The sequence below is a fragment of the Catharus ustulatus genome, chromosome 2, assembly GCF_009819885.2.
Source record: "Catharus ustulatus isolate bCatUst1 chromosome 2, bCatUst1.pri.v2, whole genome shotgun sequence".
Classification (NCBI taxonomy): Eukaryota; Metazoa; Chordata; class Aves; order Passeriformes; family Turdidae; genus Catharus; species Catharus ustulatus.
The window spans coordinates 89,177,177-89,197,769 of NC_046222.1; the positions used below are offsets into that span (position 1 = coordinate 89,177,177).

The following is a 20,593-nucleotide window of genomic DNA, read 5'->3' on the forward strand; positions in this document are numbered from 1 at the left end:
TTCAGGAGGGTCACAGCATGGCATCTCACTGAACACTGACCAACTTTTTGGATGCCTCAGCTGTGCTCAAGTCTTGCCTGATAAGTGCTGGTGACTGTTTCAGACATCCTAAATTCTACCCTTGGCATTCAATGTCTTAAAAAGAAGGTTAATTAATTAAGGAAATTAATATAAAGAAATTTATTTAAATGTCCACATGACCCCTAATATGCCACAATGCAGATGCTGGATTAGTAGGGTAGGAGATGAAACTTTTAAAAAATAATTTGATGCCGTTTTCTTTAAATAAGCTTCTAAATTTTTTTCTTCTTTTTTCCCTTGGCCTCAAGCACAATGTGCTGTACAGGTTTCAGAATACCAAAGCAAGCTACTCTCAAGGGAAGCTCTTCTGAGGTTTGCATTCTGTGCTTACATGGTGTATTTCTGCAAAAAAAAAAAGAAAGTTTATTGTTTTTGTTAATTGTTTTTGATTTGACTACTTCAATGACCCTCATCCTTGCCCCAGAGGTGAAATTTTCCTGGCAGGAACTGGTCATTGATATGGAATTGGTCATTGATATGGGTTGCAGACTGTCTTATTTCTCTGTGGTCTTGAGGTTGCAGGGGCACCCTGACAGCCCTGTTTTAGAGTCCCTTGAGAATTAGGTTGGTTGGTTTTTTTTAATTACAGAATTGCCTTACATGCTTTGTAGCATGGAGTTTGTGTGAGGATGTCTCTGTACATATAATTTAGTTCTGATTAAGGAGAAGTATATTTCAAAGGAAAATAATTATTTTTAAATAGCCTCATATCACGACAAAATAAATCTGCTTTATTTTTCTTTTTCACTTGCAAAGTAAACAGGCTTATGTCATCCAAATCCATTGGAATGCAGGCAGAAGCTGCAGCTTGAGAAGCTTCTCTCAGACACTGGTGTGATAAAGGAGCACCTAAGGACTGCAGACTGGTTTCTTTGAACACAACGGGAAATTAACAGCTGCTGCTTGGTCAGGGGATTTCATTAGCACAGGGCTGTGCTGTTCTCATGTCCCACGGAGATATCACTGGCATTATGCCTCTGAACTTGAGATCAGTATCTACCTCCTTACCAGGAGCAGATGGAGAGAGAGAGCTGGGGTGGTTTAAATGAGATGCAAGGAATGCCAGAGGGACTTCTCTGGGCATTGCAAGGCTGGTGGGTCCCCCCTGCCTCCTGCCTGGGGGGCTATGAGGCTCCAGCTGCACTCAGCTCAACCTCTCTCACAAAATAAACCAGTATCTGCTGAAAACCAGGCTGAGTCCAGCTCTGCTTTGAAAATTTCATGCTGAGTTTCATCATGGAAGTGGTGTATTAACACTGAAAGTTGGGTGTACTGCAAACTCCACATGAGATTGGAGTTCTAGAGGGAACAGGGCACTAATAAACTGCATTTCACTGGAGTTACCCTGGCTCACACACAGAGCCTGTGTTTGATTTTGACCACTTTTGCTGATATAAATACTAGCTGTGTCTCATTTAAATGGAGATGCACTTTACGTTAAGATATCTGACTTGTTGGGAACTGTACATATTTTTAAAGTTAATAACAGTTAAGAATTAATTGAGGAAGTTGTCCCCCTCCCCAGTGTATTTCAGTTTTTATCTTTGAATTTCCCATTTTGACTGAAGTGAGTGGATAGGCTGAGCTGGGCCATGATGTCTTGTGTCTATTCAAAACCATGCTATGGGAAAGCAGTATACTGTACCTCTTGGAAATAAAACAGATAATGACCACTTATCTGTGTGTCTGAAGTCCTCGTTTCTCGCTCTCTCTCTGATTTCTTAAGTCCTTGGAGCTAGCTGCTACAAGCAGGCCTCTTTTAAACCTTTCTGTAATATAGGATCTAATAGAATGCAGTTTTACTGTGGAGTCTTTAAGTGGCCATTTGCAGTCATAGACAGGATAGGACTGGACATCTTTCATCTGCTAAATCCTGTCCTCTGCTAAGAATCACTTTTCTCTTTTGACTTTCCATTTTCACTTCATGTCATTGCCCCTTCCCCAGTCCTGACTTCTTTTTCTCTTTTTCTTTCAATAATTTATTTCTAAGTAAATTCTGTATTAAAATACCACTTTTTATTCAATCAGTAGGTATAGTGGTGCAGTAATAGAAATGAGTGACAGCTCCTGTATGCAACATGTGAAATCTAAATGTCAGGTGAGAGGCCAAGAAGCGAGGGAGGCATGGGGAGGCAGAAGAGGAAGAGAAGGTACTCAGGCCCAAAGTAATGCATTTTCTCTTGATGAGGTCTGGACCTGAAGGCAATTTTGTTTAGAGTTTGTGATTAGAAGTACTTTTGGTGGAAATTGCAGGGCTGCTTATAGCTAAATTGAAGCCCCTTAAGAAAGCTGCTGGGGAAGTTTTATTTAGCTTGAATTATATATGTCAGGACACCTATGTGCAAGCGTATCACTGTAATTGGAGTTAATCTTCAAAGAACTGCGAACAATTCATTTTCTTCATGGTTGGGAAGAACCAAGTCCTAACCTGAAGAGAACACAAATTCATGTTGAATCACAATGGAAAGAACTATGTGTTTCAGAAAAGATGAAATGTGGATCCTTTTTGAAGCTGCTGTGAAAAAAGAAGCTTGTATCAGTGCTAGTCCTGTGTTTCATAACTATGTAAAATATGAGTTAGTGTTGTACAACAAAGCAATCCCCTAAAAACCTAGAAATCAAAATAGAAAGTCCTTTGATAGATGAAAGTCGGCATCTTTTTAACATTTGTTATCTATAGCGTTGCCTACAGACACTGCACCACAGCAAACCAAAGTATTCAGTACCATTTTTTCATGTGCAAATACCTCACAGCTTCTACTCCAAAGCAAATTAAAAATTCACCTTGGTCACCTAAGAAGCACATGGTGCTTCACATGAAATATTCTCCACCCAAAAAAATTGTAGTCGATATTGGACCTAATCCACGCCTTTCCCAAGCAATTAAATTATAATGCCTTAGCTCTGCTTTGGCTACAGGACCCCCTCCATGGTGGGGGGATGTGCTGTGCAACCTGCACCCAGTGTGGGAGCTTGTAGCTGGAATGACAGCTGCTCTGCCAGGGCCGTCCCAGATGATTCTTGGCTCCCTTGGCAGGCAGAGGGCTGCCTGGGGATGCAGGAGACACATACTGTGTTTAAGCTACCCCTCTAGCAGGGGGAGTTTGGGAGCATTCCCTGCCTGCCAAGCTGTGTGTGGGTCAAGGAGCACTTGGAGTGGAGGCAGAGTGATGCTGACTGTGGGAATTGGGGATGCGTCTGTGGGAGAGGGCTGGAGTAGGTGGGAAGAGCACGTGGGGACTTTCATGCAAGAAAATTGCTTTCTCCTTCCTTTGGAGCTCAGAGCCTTCTGATTTTCAGAAGGGAGAGTGCTCAGTTATGCAGGGAAATTAGATCAGCTGGTGTGCTTTCAATGGCTCACCTTTGACTTAGATCTTTCCTCCATTTTACTGACCAAGGCTGGTCTTCTGTCATTCAAGAAATTTTCAGGGTATCATGCTGCCAATTGAATTTTTTTCCTGGTACGTGTAGAGTAAGCCATGCCTGAGCTGACGTAACTGCTACCACTTTGCTCAGTAACAAAGTTATGGTGGAAATTTTAAAGGTCAGATGACTGCAGGATGATGAAATGCATGCAAATAGAAATGAGAAAATTTCTGAAGTGGGTGTTTGCCTTTCGTGTCGTCAACCTCAGTCTTTCGTGAGCTGTTAATACTGGAAAATTATAGTGCAGTAAATAATGGTGGATGTTCCTTAGTTTTTATGTCCTTACAGTTTGCTCTTGAGATTGATTACTGGCCTGGTTTGAGTGGTCTGTTAAGTGTCCACTTTAAAATGCATCTTAACTTCTTAATTGTGTTACTATTGTGAACTAACCTTGTGTTTTGCTTTTTTTTTTTAATATAGTTTTCCCTACACAAAATGGAAAGGTTGCTATAGTGACTGGAGGCACTAAAGGAATTGGTTACCAAACTGTGAAGCATTTGGCAAGACTTGGCATGCATGTGATAATAGGTAAAGTCATTATTTTCTTAATATACTTTTTGTTTCATGAAGTAATTTTTTTTTTCTTGTAAGATTTCTTTTCTTTCCAGCATAAGTAAGGATGTGTCAGGGGAATGTAGGAGAATGTTTTGCTTGCATTTAGCCAAATAAAGATTGATTTATGTTTTGTTTTGCACGATCTTGAAAAAAATAGTGGGTGGGATTTTTTCTGTAGAACTTGGAAGATTTGCACCACCTTAGATAATTAATAAACAATAAAATACCTTAAAAACATGAGTATTACAAAAAAGTTTAGTTCTTTGTTACTGGGGATAGATTATTCATCAGTGTTAGGTGTACATGTTCATTAAGAGGAAAACAAATTCAAGACTTCAAGGAATATTACAGTATTTAGGAGGGATGATCTGTGTTATAAGCGCAGAGGGAACCCTTTTGACTTCATCTGTGTAAACATTCCACATTTTCTTCTCAGTTTGTCGCTGTAAGAGGCCTCTGTAGGCAAGACAAGGAAATAAATACCTGGAGATTCAGTTGTGTCAGTCTGAGATGGACTGGGCAATTCACCTTCTGGAGGTGGCTGTTTCTCTCCATTGATAATAAAGAATTGATTAGGTGACTGTGCTAGAATGAGACATTTGAAGTTAGGTGAATTCCTCTATAAACTCAAAACCTATTGTGTGTGCACCATTTCTTCTTTCTCCTGCAGACAATATTTAGGAGACATCCTATTTTTTAAAGCTTTCTCTACTACATATATATATTTATGCACTAATATGTCTACTAAATCAGAATGTAGCATAATGAATACTTATATGTTTAAAGTGCTGCATTTTCTCACTTCATCTTTGCTTAACTAGATTTTTGCCTAAACCACTGTAGCTTTTATTCCATAGAGTCACTGAAGATTGCTGTTTAATTGGACACTATCGAGTTGGTGATGCCATTTTGTTCAAGTTTCATACAGAATTTGCTCTCTCTGAGGTTTTGTACACACATCAAACCCACCCCAAACAATGGATGAGAGCATAGTAGCCATGTACTTTTAGAGTAGTGCAGTCAGTAACATTAATGGAGTTGTCTTGGAATCATACAGGTGTAAGTGGAACACCACTTACTCATACATGTTTTAATAGATATGTCAAACCCAAGTGCCTGCAAAATGCAGGTAGATGCTGCTTTTTGTAGCTAAATGCTAGATGTTGCTAATGTAACTAGATGTAGCTAATGATGTCAGCATTAATATTTCACTAAAATTGCTTTTCATCTTTAAAGTGGACTGCAAAAGTATGCTCAGTGGGAAAACAAAATCATTTTCTTCTCTTTGCATAGGGTCATGGAAGCATAGAAAATTCTTTTTTTTTAAAGATTTATTTTGTATCGCTAAAGTTTAGGGTATTCCATGTAACAAAATTCAGTTGAGACAGTTTTGGGAATGGGAAGGTGAGGTTTAGGTGCAGAATCTCTAAATAAGCTGGTTTTTTTCAAATCACAGTCACTCCCTTATAAATCTCATTCACTCACACTCTCATAAGAACCAATATGTGAGGGCTCAAGTGATCTTGTGAGCATCGCCTGAGTACTGGAAAGGGTCATGCCAGCTCCTGAGTCCTTATCCTGTCTCTGTGATTCTTCTTGATCAGAAATGACAGGCTAGTTTATGTTCAGATCTACCACAGAGTTTGTGCAGTCTCCTTCTCTGGATGTATTAACAATTTGTCTGAATTTGACCTGTGTTACTTGCTCTGGGTGAAATTGTGTTAGCAGGGGGATTGGACAGAGCTCCTTCCAACCACAACCATTCTGTGATCTTTTATATTGCTCAGCAGCTCTCAGTGCATTTTTCCTTGTCTGCAATATATAGGCTGTGCTTAAGGCCTATTTTTAGTCTGGGCTAACAGGAGAAATAATGGTATGGGTATTATGCTGTAACCTGGAGATGTTATCCTCCTGATGGCAGAGTGCATGGTCATCTCCTGCCAATCTATGGCCTAGACATGCACAGGAACATCTAAAGTGTCCTCTGAACATATCTTTTTTTTGTCAATAAAGGGCACTATTTAAACACTTTGCTCTTTCTTTTGATGCTTACAAACATAATACACTTCCATTCACCCTACAATTGTATCAATGTTACTATTGCATTACGAATCCCTACAATTGAAAATAAATGAAATTAATTATAGGAAGCATTTGATGAGTAAGTCTTCCAGCTGATTCATTTCTTCCGAGCAAACTCTGACCCAAACACTGAGCCCTGTGAGTCACAACTATCTTCTTTGCCTGTGAAATCCTTCAGACTAAAGCAGCCCTGTCGGTAGAATGGATAGTCCCAGGCGCTTTTCCAGCTTCAAGATCATAACAGTCTCAAAACACACTCAATGCAATGACCTTCCATCCTTGCTCATAACTGTTGGGCCCAAGTGCCCAGAGTATGTTTCAAATATCTGCTGGCATATTAGCATGCATGAGCACATTCTGCTTCAGGCCACACAAGGCTCAAATAAGACAGCAAGTGTGCTCAAGCTTTCTCCTCTAGAAATGTTTGCACCCTATGCTTGTATATAGACATGAACTTCTGTGGAAAAGGTGTGGATCTTAAGTGATTTGGGCCAGCAAGAGAGACTCACATGTAGCTTGCAGTCAATGACGCTCGATCACTGAATGCTTGTTTCCCATTATAGGCACTGCAGCAATAAAGGATGATATCCAGCAGCAGGCAAATGAGTCAAGCCTGAATGATGTGAAAAATGATTCACCATTTGTGATGGATGTGATTTTGATTCAGTTTGACATTTTAGAGGAGTAAATATTTGAAGAAACTTCCTTTTCAATCCAATCCACCAATGGAGTGAGGAAAGCAAATAAGTAGAAACATGTTACCTTGTGGAAAGTGAGTAGGCATTGTATGAAAAGGCAGTATGTTCACTCAGAGCCTTTACAGAAAGTGGTTTCATAGATCTTTTAAACCTTCTTCCCTTCTAGTCCCAGCACTGGTGCATATAAGATTCCATTCCCCCACAGCCTCTGCAGGTGCTGCTCACTCTGCCCTCAGCCTCTCCCTGGGAAAGAGGTTTTGATGAGTGCTGAAATGATGAAAGTAATTTTCTGTTTGTTTGTTTGTTTGATAGATTTCATTGAGGCTTTCTGCCAGACTGCTTTTCCTGGTAGCTTCACTCACAGTCAGCAGGGCTTTACTTCAGGAAAATCTCATGGCAGACAGCAAACCCCTGGTAGGGAAAACTGATGGCTGTGACAAATCTTCAGAATCAAGCCACACAGGGAGCTCCTGCTCCTCCTATGTGATTTACTATTGATAAATAAACTTGCAATTTCTTTTTCAGAGAGAGATGCTGACACACTGGATTCAGCAGTGACTGATACTTGAGATAGTGTTTTGTGTGCACTTACAAACAAATATGCTCTTCACAAGGAGGACATTGGAAATGAGGATATCCTGCACATTTCTTTGACCTCCCCCAGCCCAGGGCATAAAACCCAGTAGGTTCAGCTCTGGTTCAAGGTGTTTGCCACAGTTTTGTGAGTCTCATTTTAGACTGATTAAAAACTATGAACTATTCATATTCCTTCCATCCTTGTTCACAGCTGTTTAATTTTATGAAGATTCTGTGTGCACATGTTAAAATTATTGATTCAAAAAAGGAGTGCTCAATTTGATTTTTTTTGCCCTCAGTACATTAATAAAAGAAGGCCAAGATAATGTGTGATAATATCTAATATAGAAGTTTTAATGATTCTATCTGAAAATAGTGAATGAAAATGAAAATATTTGCACCTTTACAATGTTACACATATGCTGCTTGGTATAAAACACCAGGATGGGGACAGTGTAATCGATCTTTAGTGTCTGAGTGTATCAGTGTCACAGGTTTCTAAGTCAGGCTCACACTTTGAAGGAAGCAATCTCATTATATTTATATATGTATATATATTCAGGTGACTTCTTTGAGGTCTGCAATTTTGGCTTGAGCCCTGCAATTTTGGCATAAATAAATGTTCTTCCATCACCAGATTCAGCACTTCTGTGTGACCTCAGTAAGCCCTGCAGGAGACCAAGCAAGAGATATTTCTGTCACCTCTTTCATTCCCATTAGTTTCCAATTTTCAAGCTGAGTTCTCTGCACCATGGATCAGACAATTGTTATATTGTATAATACTACAAAATGACTTCAGAGGGATAATTATATCCTATCAAAAGGGTGCAATTGTTCATTTTCAAAGACAGGTTGATTTAATTTCAACTACTGGAAATTTCTGTGGGTTACTTTAATAGTCTTTTTTAATATACATAGATGTATGAGATGCTGGGGTTATAATTTTTTTTTTCTTGAAAAATATTATCTTCCTAATTTCAGCCAGGTTTTGTTAGGCCTGAATATGTTTCAGAGTTAGTCAGGAAGTGTCAAAATTTTACCAGCCTATAAAAAGTGGGTGATGATTTCTTTTTTCTATATGAGCATGAAGGAAATGCATGCAGATTGCTTTATAATTATTAATCAGTTCAGGTTGTTCTATCATATCAGTGCATTATAATCAGGGTTATGAAAAACTCTGTTTACAGTACTGTTACTTATGCCCCATACATGTGCACACAGACACACACAGTCTTTCAAATATGTACAAATTTTGTTCAACACTTTGTTTATTAATTAGTCCCTAATTGGTGTCACATCTGTGCTTGTTTTAACGTATGGTGTTTCCAACAAATAATTTTATAGGAGGAGCACATCATGAAGTGACAAGTCCTTTGAATTGTATCAAACTATTCAGGGCGATAAAGACCAGGGATATGTGAAGAAATGCAGGAAGACCATTAGAAGCTGAGTGTTAAGAGGCATGTGCAGTTCAATGTAGATCAATATGGAGTGATGGACATGGGGAAAAATCTTAATGCCAGAAAAAGACATGATGGATTCTGTGTCAGCCAGCATCACTTAGGAAGTAGATCTCAGGGTCAAAAGAGATCATTCTATGAAACTCAGTGGTGCTGAACGGGGTGCAAAAATCAAAACAAATATTAGAAATTGTTTAAAAATAAACAAACTAAACAGACAATATGAGTTGATTCAACTGTATGAATCCTTTGTTCGCCAGAACCTTCAATACTATGTTGTGTTCTGGTCTGCCTATTTTAAATTGTTTTGAAGGGTTTAGATGAAAACAAGTTTTATCAGGGGGAAGAAAAGACATCCTTATGAGGAGCATCCAAATGGGCTTGAAGTCTTCAATCTGTTCACTGTCTCTGAAGTGTATAAAATGAGCAGCTAAAAAGATACAGAGCTTAAAATAGTATGGAGATTGTTAAAAACTCAGTATAAATACAGTACTTTACATCAAAAAGAAATTTAAACAGTTGAAAACAGGGAAGTGTGATTAAAACCAAAATCCATCAGAAGGGTGGAAGTATTTCTGACTAGAATGTGCTGCATAGAACCTTAAATCATCATTGGTAAAGGAGAAGTGTAAGGTGGACAAGTATGTGGTCCAGTGCTGGGCAGTTTTGAAAAGAACATTGTGCATAGGCCAATAAGTGTGTTTTTATATTGAAAAAGAAGTCAAGCATTTAAAAAAAATGTAGAGTTAAATATATGTTAATGAATTTTGGAAGAGTTAGTGCATTTTTGTAGGTGTTTGTTTAACCTATTCATTAAGAATTTATGCTTAATGCTTTGAAATATTCAACAACTGCATGAATTAATTTAATCCTGGTTTTCGAAAGCTTTTGTTAAGATTCATGCCAAAAGATTTAAAGCAGCTGGCTTGTGTTGAGATAAGAGAAAGATCTTTTGTATCTTAGTAGTAGATTAGGAGGCAGAAAACAATGTTGAGAAATAATTTATCAGCTTTTAGCTGGAGCAAAGATACTCATGGTCCCATAGACAGATGTGCAGTATGTTTCTAAAAGATAGATACAAAATACAGGGTGAAGAGTGAGATGATGCATTTTGTTTAAATGTGTTTAGGATATAAAAATTATTTGACTATTGATAATTAAAGGACATGAGTTTCTGACATGTAAGGAGAGGCTGAGAGAGCTGTATTCAGCTTGAAGAGGAGAGAAGGGTTAGTTCCCAGTGTATAAGTACCTAATGGCATAAAACCAGGTGTTTTTTGTTTTTTTTTCTTTTTTTACACCATGTGTGGTCAAACACTGGCATATGCTGCTGAGAGAGGTTGAGGAGTTTCTATCCCTGGAAATACCTGAAATCTGACTGGACATGGTCCTGGGCCACCAGTTGTAGCAGAGGGTGGGACTGGGTGGCATGCAGAGACGCCTTGTGAAATCTTAACTACTATGAAGAATAGGAAATAATCTCCCAATAGTGAATGGCTATGTTATGAAGGCATGTATAAATACAGAGTGTTAGTAAATGCAAATACAGAATATGAGAAAAAACAGCCACACCTATGTATTTACAAGAGTAGGACCTAAATTAACAGCTAGTCAAAGAGTTAAATAAATATTGTGATTTACTGTTGAAAGCTCTATGTACAACATCATTGATATTTCATGCTAGTCATAAAGGCAAATAAAATTGTATTACTTAGCAGGAAAGAGGATGAAAACAGGACAGAAAGCGTCCTTCTTTCTTTATAGAAACCATTGGTTCATTCTGTTGTGCGTACTCAAAAGGAGTCTGGTTGAACAGGAAAAAAACTAGAGTGATGGTTAGGAGTACAGGATGGCTTTGTACAAGGTGGGGCACAGAACAAAGGCCCTTCTGCTTCCAAACAGATGACTGAGGTGTGATATCATACAGTTATGAATGGTGTAGAAAGTGAATGAGAAGTGGTCATTCTCTGTCTTATTGTACACAAAGTAGAGAGCATCCAACAAAATAAAAAATAAAAACCAAACAACAAACAAACTACTGAAGTACGACCTTTTGCACGTAGTTAAGTGTGTCATTAAATCACGGTGCTGTCCCAAAACTCTTTGGCAATCAAACTCTTGAATGAGCTGAAAGTGCAATTAGGTGAAGTAGTGCAGGCCACGTTCATGTGTGACCTTTGATTCGTTGAATCTCTGAAACTTCTTGCTTCTGGAAGGGTGTATTGGAAAAAATCACTTCTAGACCTATTGCTGTCATATCTTTTCCTTAAGCGTCTGCTACAGGTTATTGTTGGAAAAAGGGCACTTGTCTAGATGTAGCTTGGGTTTGATAAACAGGGTTGTTCTTAACCTCTTGTTGGAACAGATGGGTAGCTGAAACCTAAGGCAATTATGATGACTTCTTTTCTCTTTGCAAATCTGCATTCCCCCCCTTGCTCATTTTTTGCTTCTTTCCTCAAAGGAACACTTACAACAACATTTTCACCTTTCATGTAAAAAAGGCATGTATTTAATTGTGACTGCTGTGTGATGAACTCGACGACAAAGGATGTGTGGTCTCTCTAGACATAGGGAAATTTGTATCATGTTCACAATTTATTTTTATAGCTGATCACATCCTTATACCTAGCTTTATTGGAATCCATGCCTTAAATGTTCTATGGGTGAGATAAAGATCTATATCCCTTTTCATTAAGGATTTTATAAATTCCTTTAAAAGAAACCTTATAAATTCCTGAAAAACCTGCTCATATTGTACTGAGTTCAAATTTCTCAACCTTGGAGATTTCAGGGGCAGTCATTAGTCTCTTTTAGGCATATTCTATTTGTTGTGCACACTCATAAAATCATAATCTTCCTAACACCAGCTGATAGAATTTTTTTTTTTTTCTCTTGAGGCATTAGGTGCCCTCACAAGCCTTGTCTTCAGGCTGGTGCTTCAAGGAAATCAGTTCCCTTCGATCATAATGAGGATTATGCTACTCTGAGGAGGCATCTTGATTCAAATTTCCATTTGGAAACTTTAATATTCTGTTGCACAAAAGCATCTAACCATGATCCTTTGCAATTCCCTAATCAGATGGTATTCACTTATGCATAATTGATTACTGTACCACCAAGCTTCTCCTGGCAATGCACATATATGTAAGAGTTTATAGGCACCAATTCTGAACTTGGGTTGCTTGAGGTCAGCGATGGGTTCATGGCAGGCTGAGGGGTGCCTGGTGCACAAGGTGGCTCACAGGCTCCAAACTGGAGGGGTCAGGTCTTCCTCTGGACACCACATGCTGGTTCCCTTGAATCTTCTTGGTGTTCATCTCCAAAAGTTTTTATTTGTTTTCATTTTGTGCTATCTTACTGAAAGTAAGGAAATTTTTTCCCTTGACAAACTTTTTGGATTTGTGGGTTTATTCTCTCCACACAACCTTAATCTTTACAGGCTCTATTATTGATCACAGACTATTTTAAATTTCTTAATGATGCCCTGAAGTACATTTCCTTGAAACATCAAGATTGCAAATTCTTAATTTTGCAAAACACCATTTGGAAAAACTCTTGCTTGCTTTATCAGGATCAGTGTTTTACATAAATTCAGTGTGTGAGTGGAAATTATTCTTTTGAAGGGATAGTCACAGCCAAGGAAATTTAAAATATTGTATAAAAAAAGACATACAGATGTATCAGAACCCTTAACTAGCAATAATGTTTTTTTAGCCCATGCTGGGTTTCTACAGGCCGTGCTTTTTCCAGCCTTGTTCAGACTCAGCAATCTCTGTGATAATTATGTTCAAATCCCTGAAATAACTTTCAGAGTTAGGATCTACTCAAGTGACTAAGATGACAGAGCCTGACATTTAGGATAAGATGCAAAGCCTATTGGTACCAATAAGAATTTTAATATGTACTGCTCTGGTGGCTTTATATCAACTTACTTTGACTTGTGGTGTTTGTGTAAGTGAATGTGGAAGAGGTGAGTAAATTTCTTTGACTGAAATTTGTATTTTAAAATGTTTTCCTTTTTTTCACTATTTTTAAGAATTATATTTTTTATGCCATTGAAATGATATCTGAATTTAAATGTGTGTGTATGTTTAGAATTATTTTTTTATTATTATTATTATTATTATTATTATTATTATTATTATTATTATTAGGGTTTATTCCGAATTTATTTTAGTCAGCATTGTTATTGAAGAAATCTCACCCAATTTTTTCACTAATCTGTGTGGACTAAGTGGAAAAAAACCCATCAGGTAGGGCACTGAACTGCTTGCATAAACAGTTCTAGAGACAACTATATCTATTTTGAGTTCCCAGTAGACACTTTAAATTAGCATGAAAAGCAAGATTATTATGGTTTTGGGTACTTTGATGATCTAAGCTCCCAAGACAATGAATCCCTCTTTCTCAAAGCTTTTTTTAAGATTCCCTCACTGCATAAAACACATGATCTTTCTTCCCTTTCTAACCCTTCTCTTCAAACCACTTCAATTCAGAGTGGGCAGATCTTATGTTACAGATGCTGTAACTCTTAAAATGGATAAATTCTGGTGTATGGAACATATGGAAATTATGGTGAATCATTGAAAAAAATGTCCATCCAGAGGATTATTTTGTGTAGCTAAAAAAGTTTTAAAGAATCATGACAAATATGTTACTGAGGATTTAAACCAGCTGACAGTGGTAAGAATTTGACCCTCATCTAGTAAATCATCCTTCTCTTGAGTTTTGGGTGCTGTGCACCTGCTCAGTGCACTTGAAGGTTGTGCCCTTTAGTGACCCAGCTTCATCAAGAAGATGCAGAATAGTTTTGATTTTTCCCAACCCAAAGCTGCCCATGTTAGCTTGGAGACTTACAAAGCATTTTTTCTTTCTTAAATTTTGAATCATTAATATAGCACTTAAAAGGAGGTTGATCTTTTTGACGCGTACTACTCACTTATAATATCCCAGAAGGATGTACTAGAAGGCAAGCAGTGCAAAAGTGCAGTGTCCCTTTCCTCTCCCACTTGCCCTTGGCAAGGGGTGCTGATCTCCTTAACCTAACTCAGAAGCTTAGATTAGCCTCCAAGTTTCATGGTATCTTTCTGATCTAAGCATCTTTTCACTTTTTGTAAGGATTTCGGTAATCTTTTCAGTGTCTTTATTCTTTTTTACGGGATTTTCTTTGAAAGAAGGATTTAAAAAACTTCTATTACTGCGGCAGTTTTCACTGAGGCTATTTCAATTTTGCAATACTCCAGCCTTCAGCATCTGGTTTTCAAACTCTGTTGAATCAGACTGGAAACAGACATCTGAAGTGACTGTTTAACAAAATATTTTTTTTCCCAGTGGTCTGGAGTGAAAAATATGCAAATATTAATTAAATGAGCTCATTTGGAGGGCACTGAGCTTTAATGAATAACCATTTATATAACAGCAAAATAAAGCAAATTAAAATTTTTTGTCAACACAAGCTCTTTTAAAAGAACAAATTAAATGAACATACTGAGAGTTAAATGAAGACACTGGAGGCTTTAATAAGCCTGATCTCTGCATGAGAGGTGCTGAATAAAAGAGAAATCAAATAAGATCTTCACAGAATTGGCAAAAAAGTATTTTATTTCTAGCATAGCACTATCCAGCCTAATAACAACACATTGAGTTTGAAATCCTATTCTAGTACATTACTTGAGGTGAAACAGTGAGGGAAATTGATCTGTCGCCCATAAACCCTGTGCACAAATTTTCCCAGAAATGGCAGTTTCACTGGAGGGTTTGTTTGTTGATGCTGTATCTATATCTGGAATTGAACATCAGACTGAATGTTTTTTGTCTCTACAAGGCTGGATGGTTTTAAAGGGGGAAAAGCAGCAAGAAGAAAATAATGCAAATGTCTACTTTGTTGTTTTGGTTTTCCCTTCCCTTCCCTTCCCTTCCCTTCCCTTCCCTTCCCTTCCCTTCCCTTCCCTTCCCTTCCCTTCCCTTCCCTTCCCTTCCCTTCCCTTCCCTTCCCTTCCCTTCCCTTCCCTTCCCTTCCCTTCCCTTCCCTTCCCTTCCCTTCCCTTCCCTTCCCTTCCCTTCCCTTCCCTTCCCTTCCCTTCCCTTCCCTTCCCTTCCCTTCCCTTCCCTCCCATATCTGAATGCTAAATGCATTAATTTTGGCTCAATTTGTGTAAATATTGAAGTTTTTTGCATATAATGAAAACAAAGATGTGTTTAAAGCCCTTTTCTGCTGCAGAAGAACAGCTAAAATCCCTTCTCAAAAGAATGTGTCTTAGAGTAAATACAAGCATGTACCAGCTAATGTGGACAGGGGGCTGAACCACATATCTCCTGAGGTCTCTTCCAACTTCATCTTATTCTGTGGTGGTGTGAAAGAGAGAACAGGATACTTGTAGGCTGACACAAGAGAAAAAAATCTGTAAAGAAACTTTGGCAGAATTTTATATAATGAGGAAAAGAAGAACTTCATTGAGTTCATAAGAGATTATCAGTATTTTTATCCAATTTAGACAGTAAAAAATAGGTGTTTTGATGTTTCGTGCTATTGAAAATATTTGTAGATGGATAAATTGAGAGTTAATTTTAAAAAATTAACTTGCATTACCAATTCCTATATCTCTTGTGCTAATGTTTTTTCCTTTGATGTGTTATTAAAAAAATCGCCAAACAAATGTCAGACAATTGGTAACCACCCACCCAAGCTGAATGCTTATGTGATGCTTAATTACATTTTGTGTTAGCACTAATAAATCCTCTCATAAGCATTTGAGACAGGGTAGTCAGGACTTTCCTCCAACTGTGGAAGTTGTCATTTTGGAAAAAAGAGTAAGGGGAAGTCTGCTCTAACCTGTAGTGAAGTTTTTGCCGAATCTGGATGTGATACAATTCACTTGTCTCACCAACTCAAATCTCAAGTCTTCTAGTCTAGTAGATAGTCCTATTTTATATGAATAAAGGAGAAACACTGGCAGAACCTGTGTGAATTGCAGGGCAGTTGTGCAGCCCTCCTTGAAAGCCTCTGCTGCCTAACAGTCAGGAAGCACACCTTCCCACCTAAAATTTCATACTGGTTTTACACCGTGGTTGCCACTTCCTAGGTAATTGAATTGCAATAGGCATTGCTAATTTTTCATTTTCTGTCCTTTAACAGCTGGAAACAGTGAAAGTGATGGCCAAGAAGCGGTGAGGAAAATAAAAGAAGAAACTTTGACTGGAAAAGGTACCATATTCTATCCTTTCCTTTAAGAAACCACATTTCGTCTCTTTTTGCTGTCATCTCCTTTTATATGAGGTTCTGTTGTGTATTGCTAAACTTTTTTTTAAAAATTTGGGTCACTGGAATAGGTTGCCCAGAGCAGTTGTAGATGCCTCCTCCCTGGAAGTGTTCAAGGCCAGATTGGATGGAGCTCTGGGCAAACTGGTCCAGTGGAAGGTGTCCCATGGCAGGAAGTTTGGAACTAGATGCTCTTTAAGGTCACTTCTAACCCAAATGATTCTGTGATTCTGTAAACTGAATTCCTGAAATAAATCTCACTCAGGGGTAAAATGCATATTTTATTTAATATTGTCAGCCTTGTTTGACTTTGCTGTTCGTCATTGAAAAAGGGTTGCCTGCAAGTTAGTCTGCCTGTGTATGTGTATGTGTACAATTTAATAGATGGAAAATAATTCAGAATACCAGTTATTTTTGCTAAGGGGAGGATGACAGCAGGTAAGAGTGTGTGCTCTTTTTCTTTGCTTGTTTTAGGAGCTAATAGGTTTTTGAAAGATCCAGGCTGCTTGATTGGGTTATGTGACATGTTAAGAGCTTACAATACTTTGCAAAGTAAAAAACATTTTATTAAATATAAATGGACCTTTCATATCAAGCCTAAATTCCTACTTTTTTGTAGTTCTTCTTTTATTTCCTTTGTCTGATGGTCTATGATGTTTGTAGAGGAATTAGGACAATATAGGTTGATAACTAAGAGAAAAGACATATTCCACGCTACCTGCTCTGTAATTGTAATTTTCAGTTTATGGTGGAGGTTAGTGCAGCTCATATTTTTGTCCCTGGGTGTCACTGGGTGTAGTTCCTAATGGTGCATGATGATTCATTTCTGCCACTTTGATGTATCATTTCTTGGCAAAATAATAGGGCAATGTTGCTAGTCCAACCTATTTAGGATCTTCATGGCTTCTTCCGAGATCTGATTCTGTTTTTGTGCCTCTAATAATTACTGTTATGATGACCAAAATACATGTTAATTATTGTGTTAAAAAACCTTTCATTAAGATTTATCTTTTGACTTAAATAAATGTGCATCCATTATAGCCTCAGGATACATGTATGCTAGTTAAAAGCATCATAAATTAAGGCATAGTTAGAAGGATCATGAAAGGAAAAAGGTAATTATTACATAATTAAAATATTTTGCTGGAAGTTTCTGTACAGAGACCAAAACCAGTTGGAATAAATTATGTCATGTGACTTGCATGAAGCTGAATAAACCAGAGTCTGTCTTATTTTCTCCCTTCTGTGTGATCACAGGCTTATCTAGCACTCCAGTCTTTCTTGATTTTTTTAAGTCAGTTATAGCCTTCAGTTATAAACTGCTAAGATATAGATGTCAGTTTGAAGAAGCTTAACGTGTGTTTAAATCAACTGAAGTTGTTCTTCATCATAACTATTTTGACTGAGGCTTAAGTAATGTCAGACCCCAATAGGTTTGGCCTAAAAATAAACTGGAAGAGTATTGTCTTTTTGGAATTTCTCACAGATTGAGGGAAATTTGTATTTACAAGTGCAGCGTCCTATACAAAAGACTTGTGCAGAACTGAGTGCCACTCCTGTGTTACTGTTTATCAATGAATTTACACTTTGCTTTTAATAAGATATGTGTGCAGACTTTTCAAAAGCCACAGCTCAAAATCTGTTTACTCACTGCATAAAACATAATTGGTTGTCTTGACCCTTTCCCCCTGCTTTTTATTTGAGCATTTTTCATGGCCTGCTTAAAGAAACCACTCCCATCAGGAACATCAGACTCTTGAAAGAGAACTACTCAAAATAGTATTGTAGGGCAGCCAGTGTGGTCAAGGATTGGGACAATATAGCTATTATGGATAAGCAACATGAGTGGATGTCATGAGTTTGTTATCCAGATCTCAGATCTCTTAGTACAAAGAAAATCTCCTTGCTTTTTATCAGGTTAGACAGCAAAAGGGAGCAAAAGACCTTGTCCTCTCCTTGTTGCCTGGCTGAGCCATACATAGCACAAACATCCCCAGAGACAGCTCTGGGAAAATGCCAACCTTATTGAATGCAAGTAATTACAATGTTTTTAAGGCACTGTCATCCTTCTCTGTCTTGGCCCACTGTCTGTCTGGGGCTCTGTCTGATAATCTAGGGGTGAGTAGTTTTACTTGATATAATCTGTACTTACTTCTGGGACAAGTGAGATTCAAAGCATGTACATAAGTAATTCCTATGAAACAGCTGATGAGCAATAATGTGCTAACAGTTGCAGAGGAGGATAAAGGATAGTAATAAAAAGGCTATGCGTGCAGGTGATGGGATTTTTTTTTGGAAAAGCATGGCTCAACATAAAAAAAGGATGGACAAAATTTCTGAGTACAGGGAAGCAGGAAGCCTGGTTTCCCACTCTGGAGGCACGGAAAGCAAAGCCAATGCCAAAAGAAAGTGTAGTACTGGAGAGGAAAGCAGTGGCAGCCATTCACCTACAAAGCAGTGATGCTAAAGGACTCAGAAAATCTAAGTAATGTCACATTTCACCTCTTCCTTCCACCCATCTTCTCCCCTGGTGCTGCATCAGAAGTGTTCTTGTTCCTCTCCCTGCTGATTCCAGACTGTTTAAGGGTCCTCCTTGTTTTTGGGTCTCTCTTCTAAGTAATTTCACGATTATAAGCCGCACCATTTTGACTAAAATTTTGGTCCAAACCCTGAGTGTGGCTTATAATCAGGTGCAGTTTATATATGGACAAAGAACGAAAAGTTGCTGTTTTAGTTTGGAGGACAGGTGTCTACTGAGAAAGGCAGGAGCTTCTCTTTGAAATGGAGAATGTAAACCCCCTCCCTCCAAATTATTACAGTTTTGAAATCAAGGGGCTTTCAGGCAAAAATATAGAAATTAGGAATAACAGTTCTTTACTAGGGAAATTAAAATAGAAATACAGTACTACAAAGAAACAAACTCCAAACCCTGACAAAGTCAGAGTACAACCTGACACCCCGTCAGGCAGGGTGTTGGTAGCAGTCCCATTAAATGGTGGCTGCATCCTCCTGCAGTGACAGATGTGATTCAGTTGGAGCAGTGCTCCTGTAGAAGGTGCAGTTTCCCTCTGGAGGTCCAGTGGTGATGTGGAGAAATCCGGTTTCCCTCTGGAGTCCAGTGGAGAAAGGGGCTCCCTTAGTGTCCCAAAGCCTCTGTTTTTATCTTGGTAAGAAATGTTGGGCTCTTCCCCCTGGCTGGAGCAACTTCCAATGGGATGCAGTAATTTTATCAGTCACACAGTGGGACTCAATGGGCCATTAGCAGAAAATGACTCGCTGGAGGAAGGATGGGTTGTGAAAAGATAAAGAACAATGCCTTGCCTGGTTTCAATGGATGGCCCATTAGCAGATTATCTGCCGTTGAGATAAGGCTCACTGCCCCCACCCTCAACAGATGGTGATAGAATAGATACTTTTTATCACAATCTGTATTGTAACCCAAGACAGTTGCCGACACCCGGACATGCGACTTGTAATCGTGAAATTACTGTAATGTATTGCTAAGTGTAAGAATGGAGGATGTACATGGGCAGTTGAGTGGAAGTATATAATCTACAAGTCCTAGGGGCATGATAGACCCAGTTAGCTTAACCATCAGAACCTCCTCCATGATAAAGAAATCACAGCCCTCATATATCCAGAATAGGCCAGAAGCAGTGCTGCATTGTCATTAAAATTCTCACACAGGCACTATTTCCAAAAGACCAAGAGCAACAGATTACTATAGTCTGAATCATAAAGATGGGAGAAGCCAGGATGATATGGACGTTTATCTTGCTTCCATGTGTTAAATTAGGAACTTGTGTTATTAATACAGCAATTATATGACTGGGAAAATCATTGATGGCTCGGGGTTGCCACAGAGATATTCTAATTGGATAAATCTCTGTAATTTGCACGTAGGGTGTGTCTGTGTTAGTGTGTTCCTCAGTTAGATCAGTTGGGTGCTTTTCAGGCAACCCTCAGCTCTTGGCTGCTTACTGAGCACAGGTTCCCATCATGAAGGGCACTGCAGGTCCTGGCCTGCATTCCCTTTGGACAGAACTAGCCTGGGAGATGAGTTGCAGCAGTAACAGAGCATTACTGCTTGGGAGCAAACATAAGAGTTTATCTGAACTAAGCTTTCCACAGACCTGCAGCAAGTGCCTAGCACAAAATAAGCTCCAGAAATGGACTTCTATTGATCCAAACTGCTTGCTAATGCAGCCATAACCATAGTTACCAGTTGTGAACAAACTTCATACTGGTTGCAGAAATGGGAGATTTCTGTGATAAACTCAGCTCTCAATGATACTGGGAAAGAATCTCTCCATTTACATAACAGAGTTATATCTCCTGACTCAGTTACCCTCAGCTTATGTCTCTGCAAATGAAAGCTGGTTTTAGCCTGATGATTACAAACATACAAATGTTGGAAACTCATATATAAACATGAATGAAAGCTTCATTCATTCCAG

The 20,593-nt window shown here is 38.4% G+C and overlaps 1 protein-coding gene across 1 annotated transcript in view; it reads left to right on the forward strand.

The window, feature by feature from the left end:
- DHRSX (dehydrogenase/reductase X-linked) overlaps positions 1–20,593 on the forward strand; it is a 211,867-nt gene that overhangs the window by 77,267 nt on the left and 114,007 nt on the right. Inside the window, exons 2-3 of the mRNA XM_042779033.1 lie at positions 3,928–4,035; positions 16,014–16,082. Of these exons, the coding sequence (XP_042634967.1) occupies positions 4,020–4,035; positions 16,014–16,082 (85 nt within the window). The 5' untranslated portion in view covers positions 3,928–4,019. The remainder of the gene's footprint in view (positions 1–3,927; positions 4,036–16,013; positions 16,083–20,593) is intronic.